Genomic DNA, 21352 nt, shown 5'->3' on the forward strand with positions numbered 1-21352 from the left:
GACAAAATCACAAGTAGCAGCAGCATCACAAGTAGTGCAGCAGCAGCAGCATCACAAGTAGTACATCAGCAGCAGTGAATAAAATTTAGCCAAGTAGCAGCAGCATCACAAGTAGTGCAGCAGCAGCAGCATCACAAGTAGTACATCAGCAGCAGTGAATAAAAATTTTATATGAAGTTTCTGAAATTTATGGAAGTTTCTAGTACACTAAAGGAGAGAAAGGAGAGGAAGTACCCTAGCAATCTATGAAAGTGTCCAGTACACTAAACTCCAACTCCGGTACCAGAGGAAATGGGCAGTAGATGGGCAGCACTAGACCACCTACAACAGATGCAACAAATTACTCCAGTTAAGTTAAATTACTCCAACTCCTATTTGCAAGATCACAAGTACAACAAGTAGTACTCTACTTCTATTTGCAACATCACCAATTATACTAGCAGATTACTCAATCACACAATTATACTAGCAGATTACTCAATCATAAAGCAAGATTTCGATGACAGTTATTTCTCATAGCATAAAGATGGAGTAGAAGCAGTAGAGAGCGGCAGCAAGAAGGATTTAGAGAAGTGGAGTAGCAGCACTAGGGGCGAGGGGAGAGGAGCAGCAAGGACGAGGAAAGGAGGCGGCGATAGCAGCATGTAGAGCAGCAGAGCAGCGCGGCGGCGCAGGCGTGCAACCACGACAGAGCAGCGGCAGCAGGGTCGCGCGGGCGGGGTCGGGGCTCAGCTGGCGGTAGGCCGAGCGCGATGCGCGGGGCGAGAGCAGAGGCGGGGGCCGGTGCAGGCGGGGCGAGGGCGGGCAACAGTAGGGCAGGTGCTCATCCAGTGCAGAAATCAGAGGGGATTTTGAGCGGGCATAGGATGCAATAGGGAAGGAGGGAGGGGGAGGGAGGAGAAAGGAGGGGTGGTGGCTACCTGCCTATGGACCGGTCGCCGACGTAGCTTCGGAGGCGGCGTTCCTGGGCGGGGGCGGCTGCTCCGGGGACAGGGAGGGAGGCGCTGCGGTGCCGGAGTCGGGGCCGCGGAGGCTGGGCGCGTGTTGCTGCCCGGCTCAAGGAGGCAGGGCGACGACGGTGGAGCCCGAGGAGGCAGGGCGGCGACGGTGGAGCGGGCGGTGGAAGGAGGGGGTGCGCGTGAGGGTGTGGCGAGGGGGGAAGTGGATCTGGCGAGGGGGGAAGTGGATCTGTCTAGGGGGGGCATTACTAATGGCGCACCCCCTGGCGGTGCGCCATTAGAATGTTTTTTTGATAGCAATGGCGCACCAGCCAGCGGTGCGCCATAAGTAATTTTTTTTATTTTTTGTTGCATCTAATAATTTTTTAGAAAATGCATATGAATATGAAACAGTAATAAATTTTTATAAAAACAGTAATAATTTTTTAAAAAATATCATCAAATTTGTTATTTGAAAATATCATCAAATTTGTTATTTGAAAATATAATCAAATTTGTTTTTTTGGATTTTTAGTTGCATTCATTTGTGACGGTGGAGCGGGGGAGGGTGCGGGTGGGATCAAGATGGAGGGGGATCGAGATCGAGATGGAGGGGGAATCGAGATCGAGATGGAGGGGGATCGAGATCAAGTGTCCTCATGAATTCAAAAAGTGCCCATGAAATTTAAAAATATTCATGATATCAAAAAGTGCCCATGAAATACAATCGAGAAATAAAGACTACGATTTAAATACAATCGATCTTAGCTAGCTATCTGTTCACAATCTTCTTGCCCATCTTTTTCGCAAATGGAGTTCTTCTGTGGAACGGACGTCCTTTAGGTAGGGTGGTCCTGCTTCTTCTTGTGGTGTGTGCTGCTACTTCATCGTCGTCGTCATGTTCGATCTTCGGGTCGCCGTACTTGTCGAAGTCTTGCTCATTGGCTACTCCATCCATTCCGATGATCTTCCTTTTGCCTCTCCTCACGACAACACGACTGGGCTTTGACGGGTCGGTAATGAAGAAGTATTGGTCCACTTGGGAAGCCAGTACCCATGGCTCATTTTTCGCGGTGACGTTTGCGCCCGTGGTCTTGGATTTGGCTTCGGGTATAACCATGGTGGTGAAATACCGGTCTTCTTTTAGGACGCTCTTGGCCCATCTGACACGGAACATCGGGACCTTCTCTCCAGCGTAGCTCAGCTCCCAGATCTCCTCGATCCTTCCGTAGTATCTGTCCTTGTCGTTACCGGTGTAGGATTCCATCGTTACCCCGGAGTTCTAATAACCATCGCTCTTCATGTCCTTATTCTCGGTGTAGAATGTGTAGCCATTGATATCGTACGCCTCATAGGTCATCAAGTTGTGCTCGGCGCCCTGTGACAAGGCGAATATGAGTTGTTCTTCCGCGGAAGAATCCTCATGTAAAGGGTACGACAGAAGCTTCTGCTTGAACCAACGCGTGAAACATGAGTTGGGCTCTTTGAGTATATCTCCATCCGTCCTCTGTTGGCCTCGGTCATTGTACGTCTTCTCAATAAAGGTTTTGTGCTCTACCACCCAAGGATCGACCACGTCTATGTGTTGTAGCACGACTAGGTTTGCTCTTTCAAAGTCGGCGAGTCGACCCTCGAAGTCGACATGCATTTCGCGGCGACCCTCACAGTGACCCCATCCAGCGAGCCTGCCGAGGTGCCTGTTGACGGGCAGACCAACGGGGTTCTCAATGCCTAGATAATTCGTGCAGTAGGAGATGCACTCTTCGGTCAGAAAGGCCCTGGCTATACTTCCCTCTGGACGTGACATGTTGCGAACGTATCCTTTGATGACACCATTCATCCTTTCGAACGGCATCATGTTGTGCAGGAACGTCGGCCCGAGTTGGATGATATCCTCCACAATATGGACCAGCAGATGCACCATAACGTCGAAGAATGCGGGCGGGAAGTACATCTCAAGCTCGCATAGTATCACCACGATCTCTTCCTGTAGCCTTCTGAGTTTCCTCACGCCAATCGACTTCCGAGAGATGACGTCGAAAAAGTTGCATAGGCCAAATAGCCTTTCACGGACGTGCGCGTCCATGATCCCACGGATTTCAACTGGAAGTATCTGCGTCATCAGCACGTGACAGTCGTGAGACTTCATCCCGCTGAACTTCTGCTTCGCTGGGTCTAGGTATCTGCTTATCTTCCCCGCGTAACCGTAAGGAAGTTTTACTCCTAGGAGGCAGATGAAAAACTGCTCGATCTCCTCCTGACTTAGAGTGAAGCACGCGGGAGGGTAGTCATTTTCGGTCTTCTTGGCCTTTTTGCCTTTGCGACGACTTTCTGTGTCCTGCTTTGCCTCATCATCATCATCATCATCATCATCATTAGCGTGAAGCTCCTGCCTGATGCCCATTGATTTCAAGTCTGCCCTTGCTTTCGGCCCATCTTTGGTCCTCTCTGGCATGTTGAGCAGGGTACCAAGCAGACTCTCGCACACGTTCTTCGTGATATGCATGACATCAAGGCTGTGAGGCACACGGTGGATCTTCCAGTACGGCAAGTCCCAGAAAACAGACCTCGTTTTCCATACCTTCAGCAGCGGCTCTGGTGCCTTTCGCTTCTTTCCCGGCTCTGGCGCCTTTTGCTTCTTTCCCGGCAGTGGGTAGTCTTTCCAATTTTTCAACAGCTCGTCTATTTCCTCGCCGCTCCTCGTACACGGGCGTTTTCGGGGTTCGGTTTCACCATCGAACAGATCCTTGCGTTTCCTCCACGGGTCATCATCGCAAAGCCACCTTCGATGTCCCATGAACACGGTTTTCGAAGACCCGGGATCTCTATCTAGCTGGCGATACGTTGTGTCATCCATGCACCTTACGCATCCAGAAAATCCGTGGACTACCTGCCCCGCGAGATATCCGTAACCGAGATAGTCGTGCACCGTCGTGAGCAGTGCGGCTCTCATAGGGAAATATTCTTTCTCTGCGGCATCCCACGTATTGGCTGGCGTTTTCCACAGCGTGTCTAGCTCCTCCTTCAGCAGCCCCAGATACAGATTGATGTCGTTTCCTGGTTGTTTCGGCCCTTCAATTAGCATACTCATGTGAATGTACTTCCTCTTCATGCACAACCAGGGGGGAAGGTTGTACATCCACACAAACACAGGCCAGGTGCTATGTGTGCTTCTCTGGCTGCCAAACGAATTGACTCCATCGGTGCTCGCGCACAGCACGATGTTCCTTGGATCCTTCCCAAATTTTGGGTATTCGAAGTTCAACGCTTGCCACTGGCTCGCATCCTTAGGGTGACTCAGCATCTTGTCTTTTTATTTATGTCCAGATCATTTTTCCCGCTTCTTCTCCTCCCTATCCGCGTGCCAACGCAGGAGCTTTGCTACCTTAGGGTCCGCGAAATACCGCTGCAGACGAGGAGTGATCGGAAAGTACCACACCGATTTTCGAGGAGCTTTCTTCCTCTTCTTGTATCGAGTGACACCGCACACCGGACATATGGTAGACTCCGCGTGCTCGTCCCGATAAATGATACAATTGTTCATGCACACATGGTATTTCACGTGCGGTAAATCCAGAGGACTCACGATTTTCTTCGCCTCCTCGAAACTGGTCGGGCACTTGTTCCCCTTGGGAAGAGTTCGTGCCAGAATGACATGTTCTCGTTGAAGCATGCGTCGGTCATTTTGTGTTTTACCTTCATCTCCAGAGCCATGAACGTTACTTTCAGGCGGGTATCCTCGAGCCTGCATCCTTCATACAATGGAGTAACCACGTCTATCTCCAGTTGATCCAGCTTGGCTTTCTCTCGGGCGGCAGCTCTTGCGTTATCCGTCTGCTTGAGAAGCAGCTCTTGAATATGAGGGTCCTGCACCCAGCCTCCATCGTCGTCTGCTCCGGCATCTTCATCTTCATGATCATGCCCTTCGTCTTGATCTTCCTCATCATCATGTACGACATCTTCTACATGATGACTGTGTATAGCATCACCGTCGTGATCATGTCCTGGAGATTCTTCGTCTTCTCGCCCGCCCTCACCGCGGTGGTACTTGTCTTGTTGCCCTTCCTCATTTCTTGCCCGGCCCCCATGGACGACTTCATAGTCATCTTCATCACCTTGCCACCGATAGCCATCCATGAAACCACGCAAGAGCAGGTGGTCCCGCACCTGCCCGGAATCCGGGTCCGCAATAAGGCTCTTCAGCTTGCATCTTCGACACGGACATCTTATCTCCGTCTCGTTCTTTTGAAGCATCTCGGCCTTCGCGGAGCTCAAAAACCTATTCACGATGCTTTCAGTCATCGTGCGGACCATGGTCGGCTGCGGGGTAGAGCAAAACGATATTTTAGAACCAAGAAAAAATTTGGCATGACCTTCCCTAAAAATAGGACCAAAAAGAATGCATAGTGCCAAAATTCTCGCTGAAACGGAAATGAATCAAAACATTCCGGCAAAATATTGGCAACTATCGCATTTCAAATACCGGTACCTTCAAACACAAACATATATGCAACACCACAAACACATGCAACACCACAAACATACATAGATCTAGCTAGGCCAAAAAAGTGCATGTGCACGTTGTTGGAGCGAGTTAGGGAGAAAAAAAGTAGATCTACATCATGAAGATAGCTTTCCCCTTACTTACCTATCAAAAAAAGGTAATTTCACCACTTAATTTTGATGAATCTATGGTGGAAATGAGGTGAGGAGGAGGAGATGGCCGAAAGCTTGGAGAAGGAGGTGGAGGGAATGAAGTGGGGAAAGTGAGTGGGTAGGTGTGGGGCTATCCAAAATATCTTGTTGGGGTCCCAGGTTACTAATGGCGCACCACCAGCAAATGCGCCATTAGTAACCCTGGTTACTAATGGCGCACCTGCAGGTGGTGCGCCATTAGTAGTTTTGCAAAAAAGTAAAAAAAATAAATATATATACTAATGGCGCACCGGGTAATAGTGCGCCATTACTAGTTTAAACTAGTAATGGCGTGAAGGAAATATGCCCTAGAGGCAATAATAAAGTTATTATTTATTTCCTTATATCATGATAAATGTTTATTATTCATGCTAGAATTGTATTAACCGGAAACATAATACATGTGTGAATACATAGACAAACGGAGTGTCACTAGTATGCCTCTACTTGACTAGCTCGTTAACCAAAGATGGTTATGTTTCCTAACCATGAACAAAGAGTTGTTATTTGATTAACGAGATCACATCATTAGGTGAATGATCTGATTGACATGACCCATTCCATTAGCTTAGCACCCGATCGTTTAGTATGTTGCTATTGCTTTCTTCATGACTTATACATGTTCCTATGACTATGAGATTATGCAACTCCCGTTTGCCGGAGGAACACTTTGTGTGCTACCAAACGTCACAACGTAAATGGGTGATTATAAAGGTACTCTACAGGTGTCTCCAAAGGTACATGTTGGGTTGGCGTATTTCGAGATTAGGATTTGTCACTCCGATTGTCGGAGAGGTATCTCTGGGTTGCGAGATGATGTATTACGGAACGAGTAAAGAGACTTGCCGGTAACGAGATTGAACTAGGTATTGAGATACCGACTATCGAATCTCGGGCAAATAACATACCGATGACAAAGGGAACAACGTATGTTGTTATGCGGTCTGACCGATAAAGATCTTCGTAGAATATGTAGGAGCCAATATGAGCATCCAGGTTCCGCTATTGGTTGTTGACCGGAGACGTGTCTCAGTCATGTCTACATTGTTCTCGAACCCATAGGGTCCGCACGCTTAAGGTTTCGATGACAGTTATATTATGAGTTTATGAGTTTTGATGTACCGAAGTTAGTTCGGAGTCCCGGATGTGATCACGGACATGACGAGGAGTCTCGAAATGGTCGAGACATAAAGATTGATATATTGGACGGCTATATTCGGACACCGAAAGTGTTCCGGGTGATTTTGGAGAAAATCGGAGAGCCGGAGGGTTACCGGAACCCCCCGGGAGAAGTAATGGGCCATATGGGCCTTAGTGGAGAGAGAGAGGGGCAGCCAAAGGTGGGCCGCGCGCCTCCTCCCCCCTGGTCCGAATTGGACTAGGAGCGCCCCCCTTTTCCTTCTCCCTCCCCACTTCTTTCCCCCTCCTAGTAGGAGTCCTACTCCGACTCCTACTAGGAGGAGGACTCCTCCTTGGCGCGCCATAGGGGCCGGCTGGCCTCCTCCCCTTGATCCTTTATATACGGGGGCAGGGGGCACCCCTAGACACACAAGTTGATCCACGTGATCATATTCTTAGCCGTGTGCGGTGCCCCCTTCCACCATAATCCTCGATAATATTGTAGCGGTGCTTAGGCGAAGCCCTGCGACGATAGTACATCAAGATCGTCACCACGCCGTCGTGCTGACGGAACTCTTCCCCGACACTTTGCTGGATCGGAGTCCGGGGTTCGTCATCGAGCTGAACGTGTGCTAAAACTCGGAGGTGCCGTAGTTTCGGTGCTTGATCGGTCGGGCCGTGAAGACGTACGACTACATCAACCGCGTTGTGCTAACGCTTCCGCTGTCGGTCTACAAGGGTACGTAGATCACACTCTCCCCTCTCGTTGGTATGCATCACCATGATCTTGCGTGTGCGTAGGAATTTTTTTGAAATTACTACGTTCCCCAACAGTGGCATCCGAGCCTAGGTTTTATATGTTGATGTTTTATGCACGAGTAGAACACAAGTGAGTTGTGGGCGATATAAGTCATACTGCTTAACAGCATGTCATACTTTGGTTCGGCGGTATTGTTGGACGAAGCGGCCCTGACCGACATTACGCGTACGCTTACGCGAGACCAGTTCTCCCGACGTGCTTTGCACATAGGTGGCTTGCGGGTGACAGTTTCTCCAACTTTAGTTGAACCGAGTGTGGCTACGCCCGGTCCTTGCGAAAGTTAAAATATCACCAACTTGACAAACTATCATTGTGGTTTTGATGCGTAGGTAAGATTGGTTCTTGCTTAAGCCCATAGCAGCCATGTAAAACTTGCAACAACAAAGTAGAGGACGTCTAACTTGTTTTTGCAGGGCATGTTGTGATGTGATATGGTCAAGACATGATGCTAAATTTTATTGTATGAGATGATCATGTTTTGTAACCGAGTTATCGGCAACTGGCAGGAGCCATATGGTTGTCGCTTTATTGTATGCAATGCAATCGTGCTGTAATGCTTTACTTTATCACTAAGCGGTAGCGATAGTCGTGGAAGCATAAGATTGGCGAGACGACAACGATGCTACGATGGAGATCAAGGTGTCGCGCCGGTGACGATGGTGATCACGACGGTGCTTCGAAGATGGAGATCACAAGCACAAGATGATGATGGCCATATCATATCACTTATATTGATTGCATGTGATGTTTATCTTTTATGCATCTTATCTTGCTTTGATTGACGGTAGCATTATAAGATGATCTCTCACTAATTATCAAGAAGTGTTCTCCCTGAGTATGCACCATTGCGAAAGTTCTTCGTGCTGAGACACCACGTGATGATCGGGTGTGATAGGCTCTACGTTCAAATACAACGGGTGCAAAACAGTTGCACACGCGGAATACTCAGGTTATACTTGACGAGCCAAGCATATACAGATATGGCCTCGGAACACGAAGACCGAAAGGTCGAGCGTGAATCATATAGTAGATATGATCAACATAGTGATGTTCACCAATGAAACTACTCCATCTCACGTGATGATCGGACATGGTTTAGTTGATTTGGATCACGTAATCACCTAGAGGATTAGAGGGATGTCTATCTAAGTGGGAGTTCTTTAAGTAAATTAATTGAACCTAAATTTATCATGAAACTTAGTACCTGATAGTATCTTGCTTGTTTATGCTTGATTGTAGATAGATGGCTCGTGTTGTTGTTCCGTTGAATTTTGATGCGTTCCTTGAGAAAGCAAAGTTGAAAGATGATGGTAGCAATTACACGGACTGGGTTCGTAACTTGAGGATTATCCTCATTGCTGCACAGAAGAATTACGTCCTGGAAGCACCGCTGGGTGCCAGGCCTGCTGCTGGAGCAACACTAGATGTTATGAACGTCTGGCAGAGCAAAGCTGATGACTACTCGATAATTCAGTGTGCCATGCTTTACGGCTTAGAATCGGGACTTCAACGACGTTTTGAACGTCATGGAGCATATGAGATGTTCCAGGAGTTGAAGTTAATATTTCAAGCAAATGCCCGGATTGAGAGATATGAAGTCTCCAATAAGTTCTATAGCTGCAAGATGGAGGAGAACAGTTCCGTCAGTGAGCATATACTCAAAATGTCTGGGTATAATAATCACTTGATTCAATTGGGAGTTATTCTTCCAGATGATTGCGTCATTGACAGAATTCTCCAATCACTGCCACCAAGCTACAAGAGTTTCGTGATGAACTATAATATGCAAGGGATGAATAAGACTATTCCCGAGCTCTTCGCAATGCTGAAAGCTGCGGAGGTAGAAATCAAGAAGGAGCATCAAGTGTTGATGGTCAACAAGACCACTAGTTTCAAGAAAAAGGGCAAAGGGAAGAAGAAGGAGAACTTCAAAAAGAACAGCAAGCAAGTTGCTACTCAAGAGAAGAAACCCAAACCTGGACCTAAGCCTGAAACTGAGTGCTTTTACTGCAAGCAGACTGATCACTGGAAGCGGAACTGCCCCAAGTATTTGGCGGATAAGAAGGATGGCAAGGTGAACAAAGGTATATGTGATATACATGTTATTGATGTGTACCTTACTAATGCTCGCAGTAGCACCTGGGTATTTGATACTGGTTCTGTTGCTAATATTTGCAACTCGAAACAGGGACTACGGATTAAGCAAAGATTGGCTAAGGACGAGGTGACGATGCGCGTGGGAAACGGTTCCAAAGTCGATGTGATCGCAGTCGGCACGCTACCTCTACATCTACCTTCGGGATTAATATTAGACCTAAATAATTGTTTATTTGGTGCCAGCGTTAAGCATGAACATTATATCTGGATCTTGTTTGATGCGAGACGGTTATTCATTTAGATATGAGAATAATGATTGTTCTATTTATATGAGTAATATCTTTTATGGTCATGCACCCTTAAAGTGTGGTCTATTGTTATTGAATCTCGATAGTAGTGACACACATATTCATAGTGTTGAAGCCAAAAGATGCAGAGTTGATAATGATAGTGCAACTTATTTGTGGCACTGCCGTTTAGGTCATATCGATGTAAAGCGCATGAAGAAACTCCATACTGATGGACTTTTGGAACCACTTGATTATGAATCACTTGGTACTTGCGAACCGTGCCTCATGGGCAAGATGACTAAAACACCGTTCTCCGGTACTATGGAGAGAGCAACAGATTTATTGGAAATTATACATAGAGATGTATGTGGTCCGATGAATATTGAGGCTCGTGGCGGATATCGTTATTTTCTCACCTTCACAGATGACTTAAGCAGATATGGGTATATCTACTTAATGAAACATAAGTCTGAAACATTTGAAAAGTTCAAAGAATTTCAGAGTGAAGTTGAAAATCATCGTAACAAGAAAATAAAGTTTCTACGATCTGATCGTGGAGGAGAATATTTGAGTTACGAGTTTGGTGTACATTTGAAAAATTATGGAATAGTTTCGCAACTCACGCCACCCGGAACACCACAGTGTAATGGTGTGTCCGAACATCGTAATCGTACTTTACTAGATATGGTGCGATCTATGATGTCTCTTACTGATTTACCGCTATCGTTTTGGGGACACGCTCTAGAGACGGCCACATTCACGTTAAATAGGGCACCATCAAAATCCGTTGAGACGACGCCTTATGAACTATGGTTTGGCAAGAAACCAAAGTTGTCATTTCTGAAAGTTTGGGGCTGCGATGCTTATGTGAAAAAGTTTCAACCTGATAAGCTCGAACCCAAATTGGAGAAATGTGTCTTCATAGGATATCCAAAGGAGACTATTGGATACACCTTTTATCACAGATCCGAAGGCAAGACTTTTGTTGCTAAGTTCGGAAACTTTCTGGAGAAGGAGTTTCTCTCGAAAGAAGTGAGTGGGAGGAAAGTAGAACTTGACGAGGTAACTGTACCTGCTCCCTTATTGAAAAGTAGTGCAGCACAGAAAACTGTTTCTGTGACACCTACACCAGTTAGTGAGGAAGCTAATGATGATGATCATGAAACTTCAGAACAAGATACTACTGAACCTCGTAGATCAACCAGAGTGAGATCCGCGCCAGAGTGGTACGGTAATCCTGTTCTGGAAGTCATGCTACTAGATCATGATGAACTACGAACTATGAAGAAGCGATGGTGAGCCCAGATACCGCAAAATGGCTTGAAGCCATGAAATCTGAGATGGGATCCATGTATGAGAACAAAGTATGGACTTTGGTTGACTTGCCCGATGATCGGGAAGCAATTGAGAATAAATGGATCTTCAAGATGAAGACTGACGCTGACGGTAATATTACTGTCTACAAAGCTCGACTTGTCGCAAAAGGTTTTCGGCAAGTTCAAGGGATTGACTACGATGAGACCTTCTCACCCGTAGCGATGCTTAAATCTGTCCGAATCATGTTAGCAATCGCCGCATTTTATGATTATGAAATTTGGCAGATGGATGTCAAAACTGCATTCCTGAATGGATTTCTGGAAGAAGAGTTGTATATGATGCAATCAGAAGGTTTTGTCGATCAAAGGGAGCTAACAAAGTGTGCAAGCTCCAGCGATCCATTTATGGACTGGTGCAAGCCTCTCGGAGTTGGAATAAACGCTTTGATAGTGTGATCAAAGCATTTGGTTTTATACAGACTTTTGGAGAAGCCTGTATTTACAAGAAAGTGAGTGTGAGCTCTGTAGCATTTCTGATATTATATGTGGATGACATATTACTAATTGGAAATGATATAGAATTTCTGGATAGCATAAAGGGATACTTGAATAAGAGTTTTTCAATGAAAGACCTTGGTGAAGCTGCTTACATATTAGGCATTGAGATCTATAGAGATAGATCAAGACGCTTAATTGGACTTTCACAAAGCACATACCTTGACAAAGTTTTGAAAAAGTTCAAAAATGGATCAAGCAAAGAAAGGGTTCTTGCCTGTGTTACAAGGTGTAAAGTTGAGTAAGACTCAATGCCCGACCACTGCAGAAGATAGAGAGAAAATGAAAGATGTTCCCTATGCTTCAGCCATAGGCTCTATCATGTATGCAATGCTGTGTACTAGACCTGATGTTTGCCTTGCTATAAGTCTAGTAGGGAGGTACCAAAGTGATCCAGGAGTGGATCACTGGACAACGGTCAAGAACATCCTGAAATACCTGAAAAGGACTAAGGATATGTTTCTCATATATGAAGGTGACAAAGAGCTCATCGTAAAAGGTTACGTTGATGCAAACTTTGACACTGATCCGAACGATTCTAAATCGCAAACCGGATACGTGTTTACATTAAACGGTGGAGCTGTCAGTTGGTGCAGTTCTAAACAAAGCGTTGTAGCGGGATCTACATGTGAAGCGGAGTACATAGCTGCTTCGGAAGCAGCAAATGAAGGAGTCTGGATGAAGGAGTTCATATCCGATCTAGGTGTCATACCTAGTGCATCGGATCCAATGAAAATCTTTTGTGACAATACTGGTGCAATTGCCTTGGCAAAGGAATCCATATTTCACAAGAGAACCAAGCACATCAAGAGACGCTTCAATTCCATCCAGGATCTAGTCCAGGTGGAAGACATAGAGATTTGCAAGATACATACGGATCTGAATGTTGCAGACCCGTTGACTAAGCCTCTTCCACGAGCAAAACATGATCATCACCAAAGCTCCATGGGTGTTAGAATCATTACTGTGTAATCTAGATTATTGACTTTAGTGCAAGTGGGAGACTGAAGGAAATATGCCCTAGAGGCAATAATAAAGTTATTATTTATTTCCTTATATCATGATAAATGTTTATTATTCATGCTAGAATTGTATTAACCGGAAACATAATACTTGTGTGAATACATAGACAAACAGAGTGTCACTAGTATGCCTCTACTTGACTAGCTCGTTAATCAAAGATGGTTATGTTTCCTAACCATGAACAAAGAGTTGTTATTTGCTTAAAGGGATCACATCATTGGGTGAATGATCTGATTGACATGACCCATTCCATTAGCTTAGCACCCGATCGTTTAGTATGTTGCTATTGCTTTCTTCATGACTTATACATATTCCTATGACTATGAGATTATGCAACTCCCGTTTGCCAGAGGAACACTTTGTGTGCTACCAAACGTCACAACGTAAATGGGTGATTATAAAGGTGCTCTACAGGTGTCTCCAAAGGTACATGTTGGGTTGGCGTATTTCGAGATTAGGATTTGTCACTTCGATTGTCGGGGAGGTATCTCTGGGCCCTCTCGGTAATACACATCACATAAGCCTTGCAAGCAATGCAACTAATGAGTTAGTTGTGAGATGATGTATTACGGAACGAGTAAAGAGACTTGCCGGTAACGAGATTGAACTAGGTATGGGATACTGACGATCGAATCTCGGGCAAGTAACATACCGATGACAAAGGGAACAACGTATGTTGTTATGCGGTCTGACCGATAAAAGATCTTCGTAGAATATGTAGGAGCCAATATGAGCATGCAGGTTCCGCTATTGGTTATTGACCGGAGACGTGTCTCGGTCATGTCTACATTGTTCTTGAACCCGTAGGGTCCGCACGCTTAAGGTTTCGATGACAGTTATATTATGAGTTTATGAGTTTTGATGTACCGAAGTTAGTTCAGTGTTCCGGATGTGATCACGGACATGACGAGGAGTCTCGAAATGGCCGAGACATAAAGATTGATATATTGAACCGGTGCGCCATTAGTATATAGTAGTGGCACACTGTTTTCATGGTGCGCCATTAGTATCAATCCTATCTATAGCCTTTTTACTAGTAGTGTAGAGGCGAAGTTGGGGGTAGGAGACGACGCCATTGATGGATTTCTTAATGCAGCCTATCGGCAGGTAAGCGATGTACTTTGGTTTGGCTTAACTATTTTGGAGTAGGATTTCTGATGAATGCTATCTGTTGTGTACTCTCATCCGCACCAGATTCCATGTGCTTTAAGAGGTGGAGGACAATGAAGCGCCCATGGATCTGCGACCTTACACGGTGGCTGCTTTGGTGGGATGAAGAAGGGAGAACTCAACCCAGGTGTCCGAGCAGTTGACCGGCAAGATGGACCTGCAAGCCCGGGGATGGACTAAGAGTAAGAGGTTAGTGCATAACTGAAATCCCCTATTGATTTCCACTTGCCTGGTATACGTCATTGACATGGAAGTATGTGGTGTTCATTGTTAGTCTACCAGCAGTCTGCATATAGATTTGGGAGCTCTACGGGTGACTTGTGTTGAGACAAGTAATTCTTTTTCTTACACTTGTGAACTGTCTGAAAACACCACTTCAGTAAAGCTTCATATCTGGGTTTCAGTTGTGGGCAGTAATTTGGTGGATATTTCTGTATTGCTATTCTGGCATTGAATTATTGCAATCTAGTGATGTCACTGTCGAATGGTATAAATACTTGACTTCTGTGAAGACATACTTGGGCTGAGTATGGACCGGCTCAGCGGCACCGGGCAGTACACCATGTCCAAATAGGATGACCGCTTTAGAGAAAGCAATAAGGGAAATCATGGACAATCAAACTGAGAATGTAATTGTATTTGTACCGATGATGGGAACGAGTTCACAGATTCTCTGACTTAGCCGAGACTATGGCAGAGGGATGTCAAATTCATATAATTGTTCATGCGCCATCCGACGGCAGCAAGCAAAGCCCATGGACACACAGCGTTGTCGGCCTAGAAGGGTGATGCTGCCCAGTCCAACGCGTAGGCGACGCAGGAAAAACGGCGCGAGGCAGCCGAAGTATGAATGAAGGAACCGATCACCAGGCTGCCGAAGGATGAGCTGCTCTGCTCTTGTGAGAGATGTTAAATTTTGTAGTGTTCATTTTACCATTCTGTAATGTGCACTTATGTTGCTGCTCAATTCAGTTCCCTTCTCCCACTTGCATTTCACAGTCATGTCCAGTTTAGTGAGCAAAGTCTCTAAAATTCAGCTCATTCAATTATAGCATTCATTCACAACAACCACACTGAGTGATCTCAACCCCTTTTGCCATACTCAATTCTGTTATCAATTTTACAACATTAAGTGATGTGCTCACAAATTGACAATGTCAATGACCTGCTCTTAATTTACAACATCATTGATATGCTCAAAAAATGATAATGTCAATGATCTGCTCTCAAAGTAGTCTATAGTCTGAAACTCTCTTGTTGTTTTGTGTAAATCAGTTTACAATCTGAAACTCAACTGATGTTTGCTTGTAAATCAGTTAACAATGTGCTCTCAATTTCCAGGCTAGCTTCGCCGGCGCCTGCTCGACGGAGTGGTGCATCCATGGCAGCCGCGGCCGTCCTCCTCTTGCGATGGTGCGGGGTCAGCGATGTGGTGCTTGGTTAGCGCCTCCAGCAACAGCGGCGCGACCTCGCGGCGTGATACAACCATGACTTGTAGCCAAGGCAGCGGCAGTCGTCCTCCCGGGGCGATCGCGAGCAATGGCGACGGTGAGCGACGGGTTGTTTATGGGCTGCACAGCATTGTTGTTATTCTTATTTGTTTTCACCTTGCTGCTGTCGAATGACGCATGTGATTTGGATTAGACGTCCATCTAGCAATCAGAAGATTTTGTTGAGTTTGGCCCCGATGGTGAGTTGAGAACCATTGGGTGAAGATGTGTGTGACACATCATCATTTACAAGGAGGGCTAAATGTATGGTAAGTAGGCAATCAGGTGGCGGCACGTCTGCGATCTCCATTTTCTGGTACCTGTACAGACTTGTTAGTTATGTTGTGTCCAGGAGAAGAAACTAATCACATACAAACATGTTTAGGAAGAGCTGATGTACGTACATGTTTGAAATGCTGGGCTATGAATTCATGGAGAGGATTATGCACAATAGTTTTTCTAGATTTGTGAGATGTGGACGTGTGATTATGGACAAGTTCAGCTCGCTGGTGTGGGCGTGATTGGATGCAACAGTGTGGTGATGCTGCAGCTCAATTACGTCTTTAGCTGAACTTTTGTTGCTTGTGAACGACCTGAATTTCTAGAAACATACAACTCTTGAATAAGATTACTTGTTGCTGCAAGAGTTTAATGCGTTCTGCATTGATAACAGTCTTATGGACATGTTTAGCTCCATCCCCATGTCTGCTGATTTGTGAAGGAGATTTGTGTCAATTCTAATTTTAAAATACATAGGCAGGAGCCGACGGACATGACTGCAAGTAGTCAGTCCATTAGTACAGAATCTGGATATCGTCATGCACATCCGAGCCGGTCGACACGGCGTGGACGGCGTCACATTTATTATCTGACAGAAGTGGGCAAGGGGACAGAAAACTGGCGGAATACAAAAATAATACTCGATGCTATACAGCCCAGGTCGGGAATCTCAAAGTGAGTTCACGATGCAGATAGCGAGAGTATCTGAGCTCGTGCTCAGAACATCACTTTCCGGCACGCGGCGGCTATGCGACGGGGAGAGCACACGGCGGGGTCCTGGTACAGTCGAGTCACCGGCACGCGGCGGCTAAGCGATGGGATGTTTTGGCACTGGGCCGGCTAAAAAGTTTTTTATTGGGCTGTCCAGCTGAGTTCATATGGGCCGGTTCAGTCCATTCTGGGCCTTTATCTTTGCCCTACCCCGTCACTCTCTCGCCCTGGAGCTCCCGGCGCCGTGCGGCGTTCTCCGTTCCTCTCCGGCCCTCCTCCGCCACCTCCCCCTCTCGCCGCCGATCAGCAGCGCATTAGCTTGGGACCTCGACCCAATCCTCCTCCGGGTGAACTCATACCATCGTTTTACCCCTCTCCGATTCTTTTCCGTCGGCACCGCACGCCATGCGCGCCACGTGTTCGCGCAAATGCCTGGCCGAGCTGCTCGGCCGCCTTGGCCAGGTCCAGGCGCAGGGCCAACCGCGCTGCCCCTCCCAGCTATCTCCCGCGCGCTCCATGACGCGCGGCCGGAGCGTGAACGAGCGGAGCAAGAAGAAGCGCGTGAACGACCTCGAGGTGGTCATCGAGCGCTGCAAGGTGGTCTCCAAGGTGCTCGCCGTGGTGGACGCGCTCAAGATGGAGGAGGAGCACGTCACCCCTCTCAAGCGCCTCGAGATCCTGCGCCCGCAGCTCGGGCTCGCCAAGCCGCACAAGGTCGCCCACTTCGTGCACAGCTCGCCGCAGCTCTTCGAGGTCTGCCGCGACAGCCGCGGCGTCATGTGGGCCGGCCTCTCGCCGCAGGCCGAGGCGCTCGTCGAGGAGGAGGCGTGCCTGCTGCAGGAGCACTCCCCCACGGCTGCGGAGTACGTGACCAGGCTGCTCATGATGTCGGTGCAACGACGCCTGCCCGTTGACAAGATCGCGCATTTCCGGCGTGACATGGGGCTTCCTCATGATTTCCGGGCACGGTGGGTGCACTTGTTCCCTGAGCTCTTCAGGTTGGTCACACTGGAGGATGGCGACTACTTGGAGCTTGTTTCCTGGAACCCAAACTGGGCGGTCACTGAGCATGAGAAGAATATGGCAGCATTGGCTGGTAACACCGATGCCAATTCCAATGCTAGTACACCAGGAGAGCTCTCACTTCCATTCCAGATGAAGTTCCCACCAGATTTTAAAAGTTACTACAAATTTAGAGGAAAAGCTCATCACTATGTGAAAACCGGCAATACCGAGCAGTTTCAGAAGACAACCTACCTATCCCCTTATGCAGAGGCAAAAGGTTTGACCCCTGGATCTCATGAGTTTGACAAGAGGGCAGTCGCGGTGATGCATGAGATACTGAGCTTCACATTGGAGAAGAGGCTGGTAACTGACCACCTGACGCATTTCCGTCGTGAGTTTGTTATGCCACAGAAGCTGATGAGGTTGCTACTGAAGCATTATGGTATCTTTTATGTGTCTGAGAGGGGGAAGCGGCTGAGCGTGTTCTTGACAGAGGCATATGATGGGACAGAGTTGATAAAAAAGGCTCCGTTGGTAAGGTGGAGAGAGAAGGTCCTTCGACTTACTGGTTACAGAGGAAAAAACAAGAATATTGGAAAAGTTCATGAGTCGTCTGATTCTGAGCACTGTTTGTTCGGTGCGAGCTCATCAACATGTGGCGGTGGTAGCAGTGATGACGATGATGCTGATACTATATTGCATGTTGAAAGTGAAGATTCAGATGATTTCTTGGATGATGGCACTCTTACAGATGATGGTGAGATGGATGATGGTGACATGGATGATGGTCAGATGGATGATGCTGGGATGGGTTTTTCTAGTGAGAAACATGTTGAGATGGTTTTAGGAGATGTAAATGATTATGCAGAGTCAGTGAAATCCAGTTAGCAGCCTACTAGCCTAACATAGTGAACACTTCTGTTTTTCCGTTTCCTGAACATTAAGCTCACAAGCGAGCAGGAAGGTTTCATATGCGAGCTTGTTTAGGGATTTGTTTGCTGATGTTGATGATATTGTGGTCAATGATCCAAACATGGCTGGACATCCTGGAAAGACAACGCTGCAGGATCTCATAACATCTACCCCCTGTCTTGAGCAACCATGGTGATGCTGTTGTTTACTACCTGGTGTCGAAGGTTGACTTTGAATATTGGCAAGCATGGATGATTGGCATTGATATGAAAACAAAGACTCTGCAAGGGAGTGGCCTTGCTTTCCACCGATAGATTCCTCTATTCCAGTCCTGCCTACCATGCATGTTCACTCTCTGGATATCTGGGGCTTACTCTTTACAATGACGGTGCTTGTAGGAGTGCCTGCTCTTAGTCCTTTAGTTGACCAGTCATGTTTTTTCAGCTCATGTATCAGTATTGACGTATTTGGGCTGGAATGTTTGTTCTGCACCGTTTGTGATCGTTCATCTACTAGCGGTGGAACCTGAGTAGGAACCATGTGTTTTAATGCACATTCGCATCTATGATAATTTGATCTCAACCAGACTTATCATAACAGACGTAAGGTTAGCCATGTCGTATTGCTGTAAAACTGCCTGCATCGAGTGATAATTCCGTGCTGATTAGTGTAGTTTTTCACTTTTACTGGTTGGCAGACACTAATGCTAAGTCTAAAATTGCACTTGTATTTCTTATTTTTCTACATTTCTACTTTATCCACGCTTGCAAAATATTCACATACAGTTCTTTTCTGCTACAGCTGAGCATAATACTTTTCTTACTTTCCCCTCTGCCAAAAAGGGCAACTCGTTGTGCCCTTATACCTCCTTAAATTTACAGAAGGGACATTTGTTATTTGCATTTCTAATTGTTGGTAATGGTACATTGGTATCTCTTATGTGTCTCAGACAAGGCAAGCCCCTAAGCATGTTCTTGACGAGGCATATTATGGGACAGATTTTATTAGAAAAAGGTGTTGCTATTGCGGTGGAAGGAGAAGGTCATTAACTTACTGATTAGAAAGGACATAGGAAGAATAGTACAAAATGTTATGGATCGGCTGGTTCAGCAGACTATTTGTTTGGTGCTTGTGGATTGTGGTGGACTGGTGATGATGATGATGATGATGATGATGATGATGCTATATTGAATCTCAAAAGTGATGAGCCAGATGATGTCTTGGATGAGGGTACTCTTTCGGAGGATGCTGAGATGTAGATAGGTTATAGTGGGTTTAAGTGATTATACAGAGTGAGTTAGTGAAATCCGGTTAGTAACCCAATATAAAGAACAATTTCCTGTTTTAGTCCTGGACATCAAGCCCTTAAGTGATTCTGATAATTATTTCAGAATTAGAGCTATGGTTGGTTTCTATCTTGATGCTTAGGTGTACATATTATATTCCCCTCGCTCATTACTTCTAGACTTGGTGTTTGACATGCTGTCCCAAGCTTGAACACAGACTGCATATTTCAGACTTGCATTGATTGTTTCTTATGCTGATCTACTTGTTCTGCTTTTTTCTTCAAAAAAGACCATTGTGGTGAATATTCCTCAGAACGTTGTGTATGACATTATCCAAGCAATCTACTGTGAAGCGAGCCCTGTCCTTTTCTGACTTCAGCAATCCAGGGATGGATTCAAAATTCTGGTATGTACTATATATTTCTGTGTCAAGTAGCAATTCTTAAACAATGTCTTCACACATCAGCAGTAAGAACATGTTAATTCAGTTTGCAAAATGAAATCTCCAATGACATTGTGATTTGCTTACACTACAATTGTATTGAGCAACAAGGCTATAGCAAATGGCACAGAAAAAATCTATATAGGGGGACACTAAAAGTTGAGACCACATTCTCGTGTACATGCATCTTCTCCTGATTTTGGGTGTTGAAACAACTTAACAGTTGATGTCTAGATCTTCATCTTGAACCAATAGTTCTAGTCAGTGTTGAGCTTGAGCTCAAATGCTCATGGGCGAATCCTGACTGTAGACTGAAACTCCATGGGTAATCTTTCTAAGGCTCATAATATGTAATCCATGTTGTTGTGGCTATGGTTTTGCCAGAGTTAATATGTTTTGTAAAGTGCGCACTGCCTTGTTGGTTAGCAACAGCGTGTAATATTAGGTGCATTTCACGAGTTGTTTGGTCCCCTTGATTTGTTTCTGTTCTTCTGTTAGTTGGTCTTGCACTGTACATTGTACTCCACTGCCCACCCCGTTACAGCGAAAAAGTCGTAAATAGAAGGGGAAATACATCACCTATCAAAATTAGTTTTGCACTGCCTGTGTACAGTTTCAGCAATTTGGCTAAACCGTGGTCATCTTTTGCGAGTTATGATATGCCATCTCTCACACCGGCCAGCAAATCCTTCTCGATGCCAGACATGCCATGCTACTGTATTGGCCATCTCTGGCCCAAGCATGCTGGTTATCCTATATGTGGCATGCATGTAGCTGAAAGGAATCTACTTACCTACCTATATGTGTCAAGATTAAACAACACAAGTACTATTTCTCACAGCATCTGAAGTAGTAGTGTAGAAAGAGGGAATACTGTATGTTTCTTTCTCATGTTTTTCTTTCTTGCGGGTGGTTTCTTTCTCATTTTGGCTTCGGGGTGGAAAAAGAACAGCTGTAGCATGTAGGAGTGCATATCCATTGGCACCCTTGATAATAACCACATGTACATAACTACGTCTCACTGACAATTTCTAAACAGAGTCTTCACACACTTTTGATCTGTAAAAAAATTGCTAACTCGTTTTGCAAGAAGGAAATTTTGAATGAGTAGTGATCATTGACTAATAAGGGGCTATAACAGAAACAGATGGCATAGCAAAAATCTGTGTGTGTGTGTGTGTTACAAATGATCTCAAGAACTTCA

General features: G+C 45.8%; 1 protein-coding gene across 1 annotated transcript; it reads left to right on the forward strand.

The window, feature by feature from the left end:
- Window positions 1-16688: 16688 nt before the first annotated feature.
- LOC125552843 (Ubiquitin carboxyl-terminal hydrolase family protein) lies at window positions 16689-19106 on the forward strand. Its single transcript, XM_048716536.2, has one exon. The coding sequence runs from the start codon at window positions 16909-16911 to the stop codon at window positions 18394-18396; it is 1488 nt and encodes a 495-aa protein (XP_048572493.2). The 5' UTR covers window positions 16689-16908; the 3' UTR covers window positions 18397-19106.
- The last annotated feature ends 2246 nt before the right edge of the window (window positions 19107-21352 follow it).

The sequence above is a fragment of the Triticum urartu genome, chromosome 4A, assembly GCF_056163025.1.
Source record: "Triticum urartu cultivar PI428250 chromosome 4A, HENAU_Tu73, whole genome shotgun sequence".
In the NCBI taxonomy this organism is placed as follows: domain Eukaryota; kingdom Viridiplantae; phylum Streptophyta; class Magnoliopsida; order Poales; family Poaceae; genus Triticum; species Triticum urartu.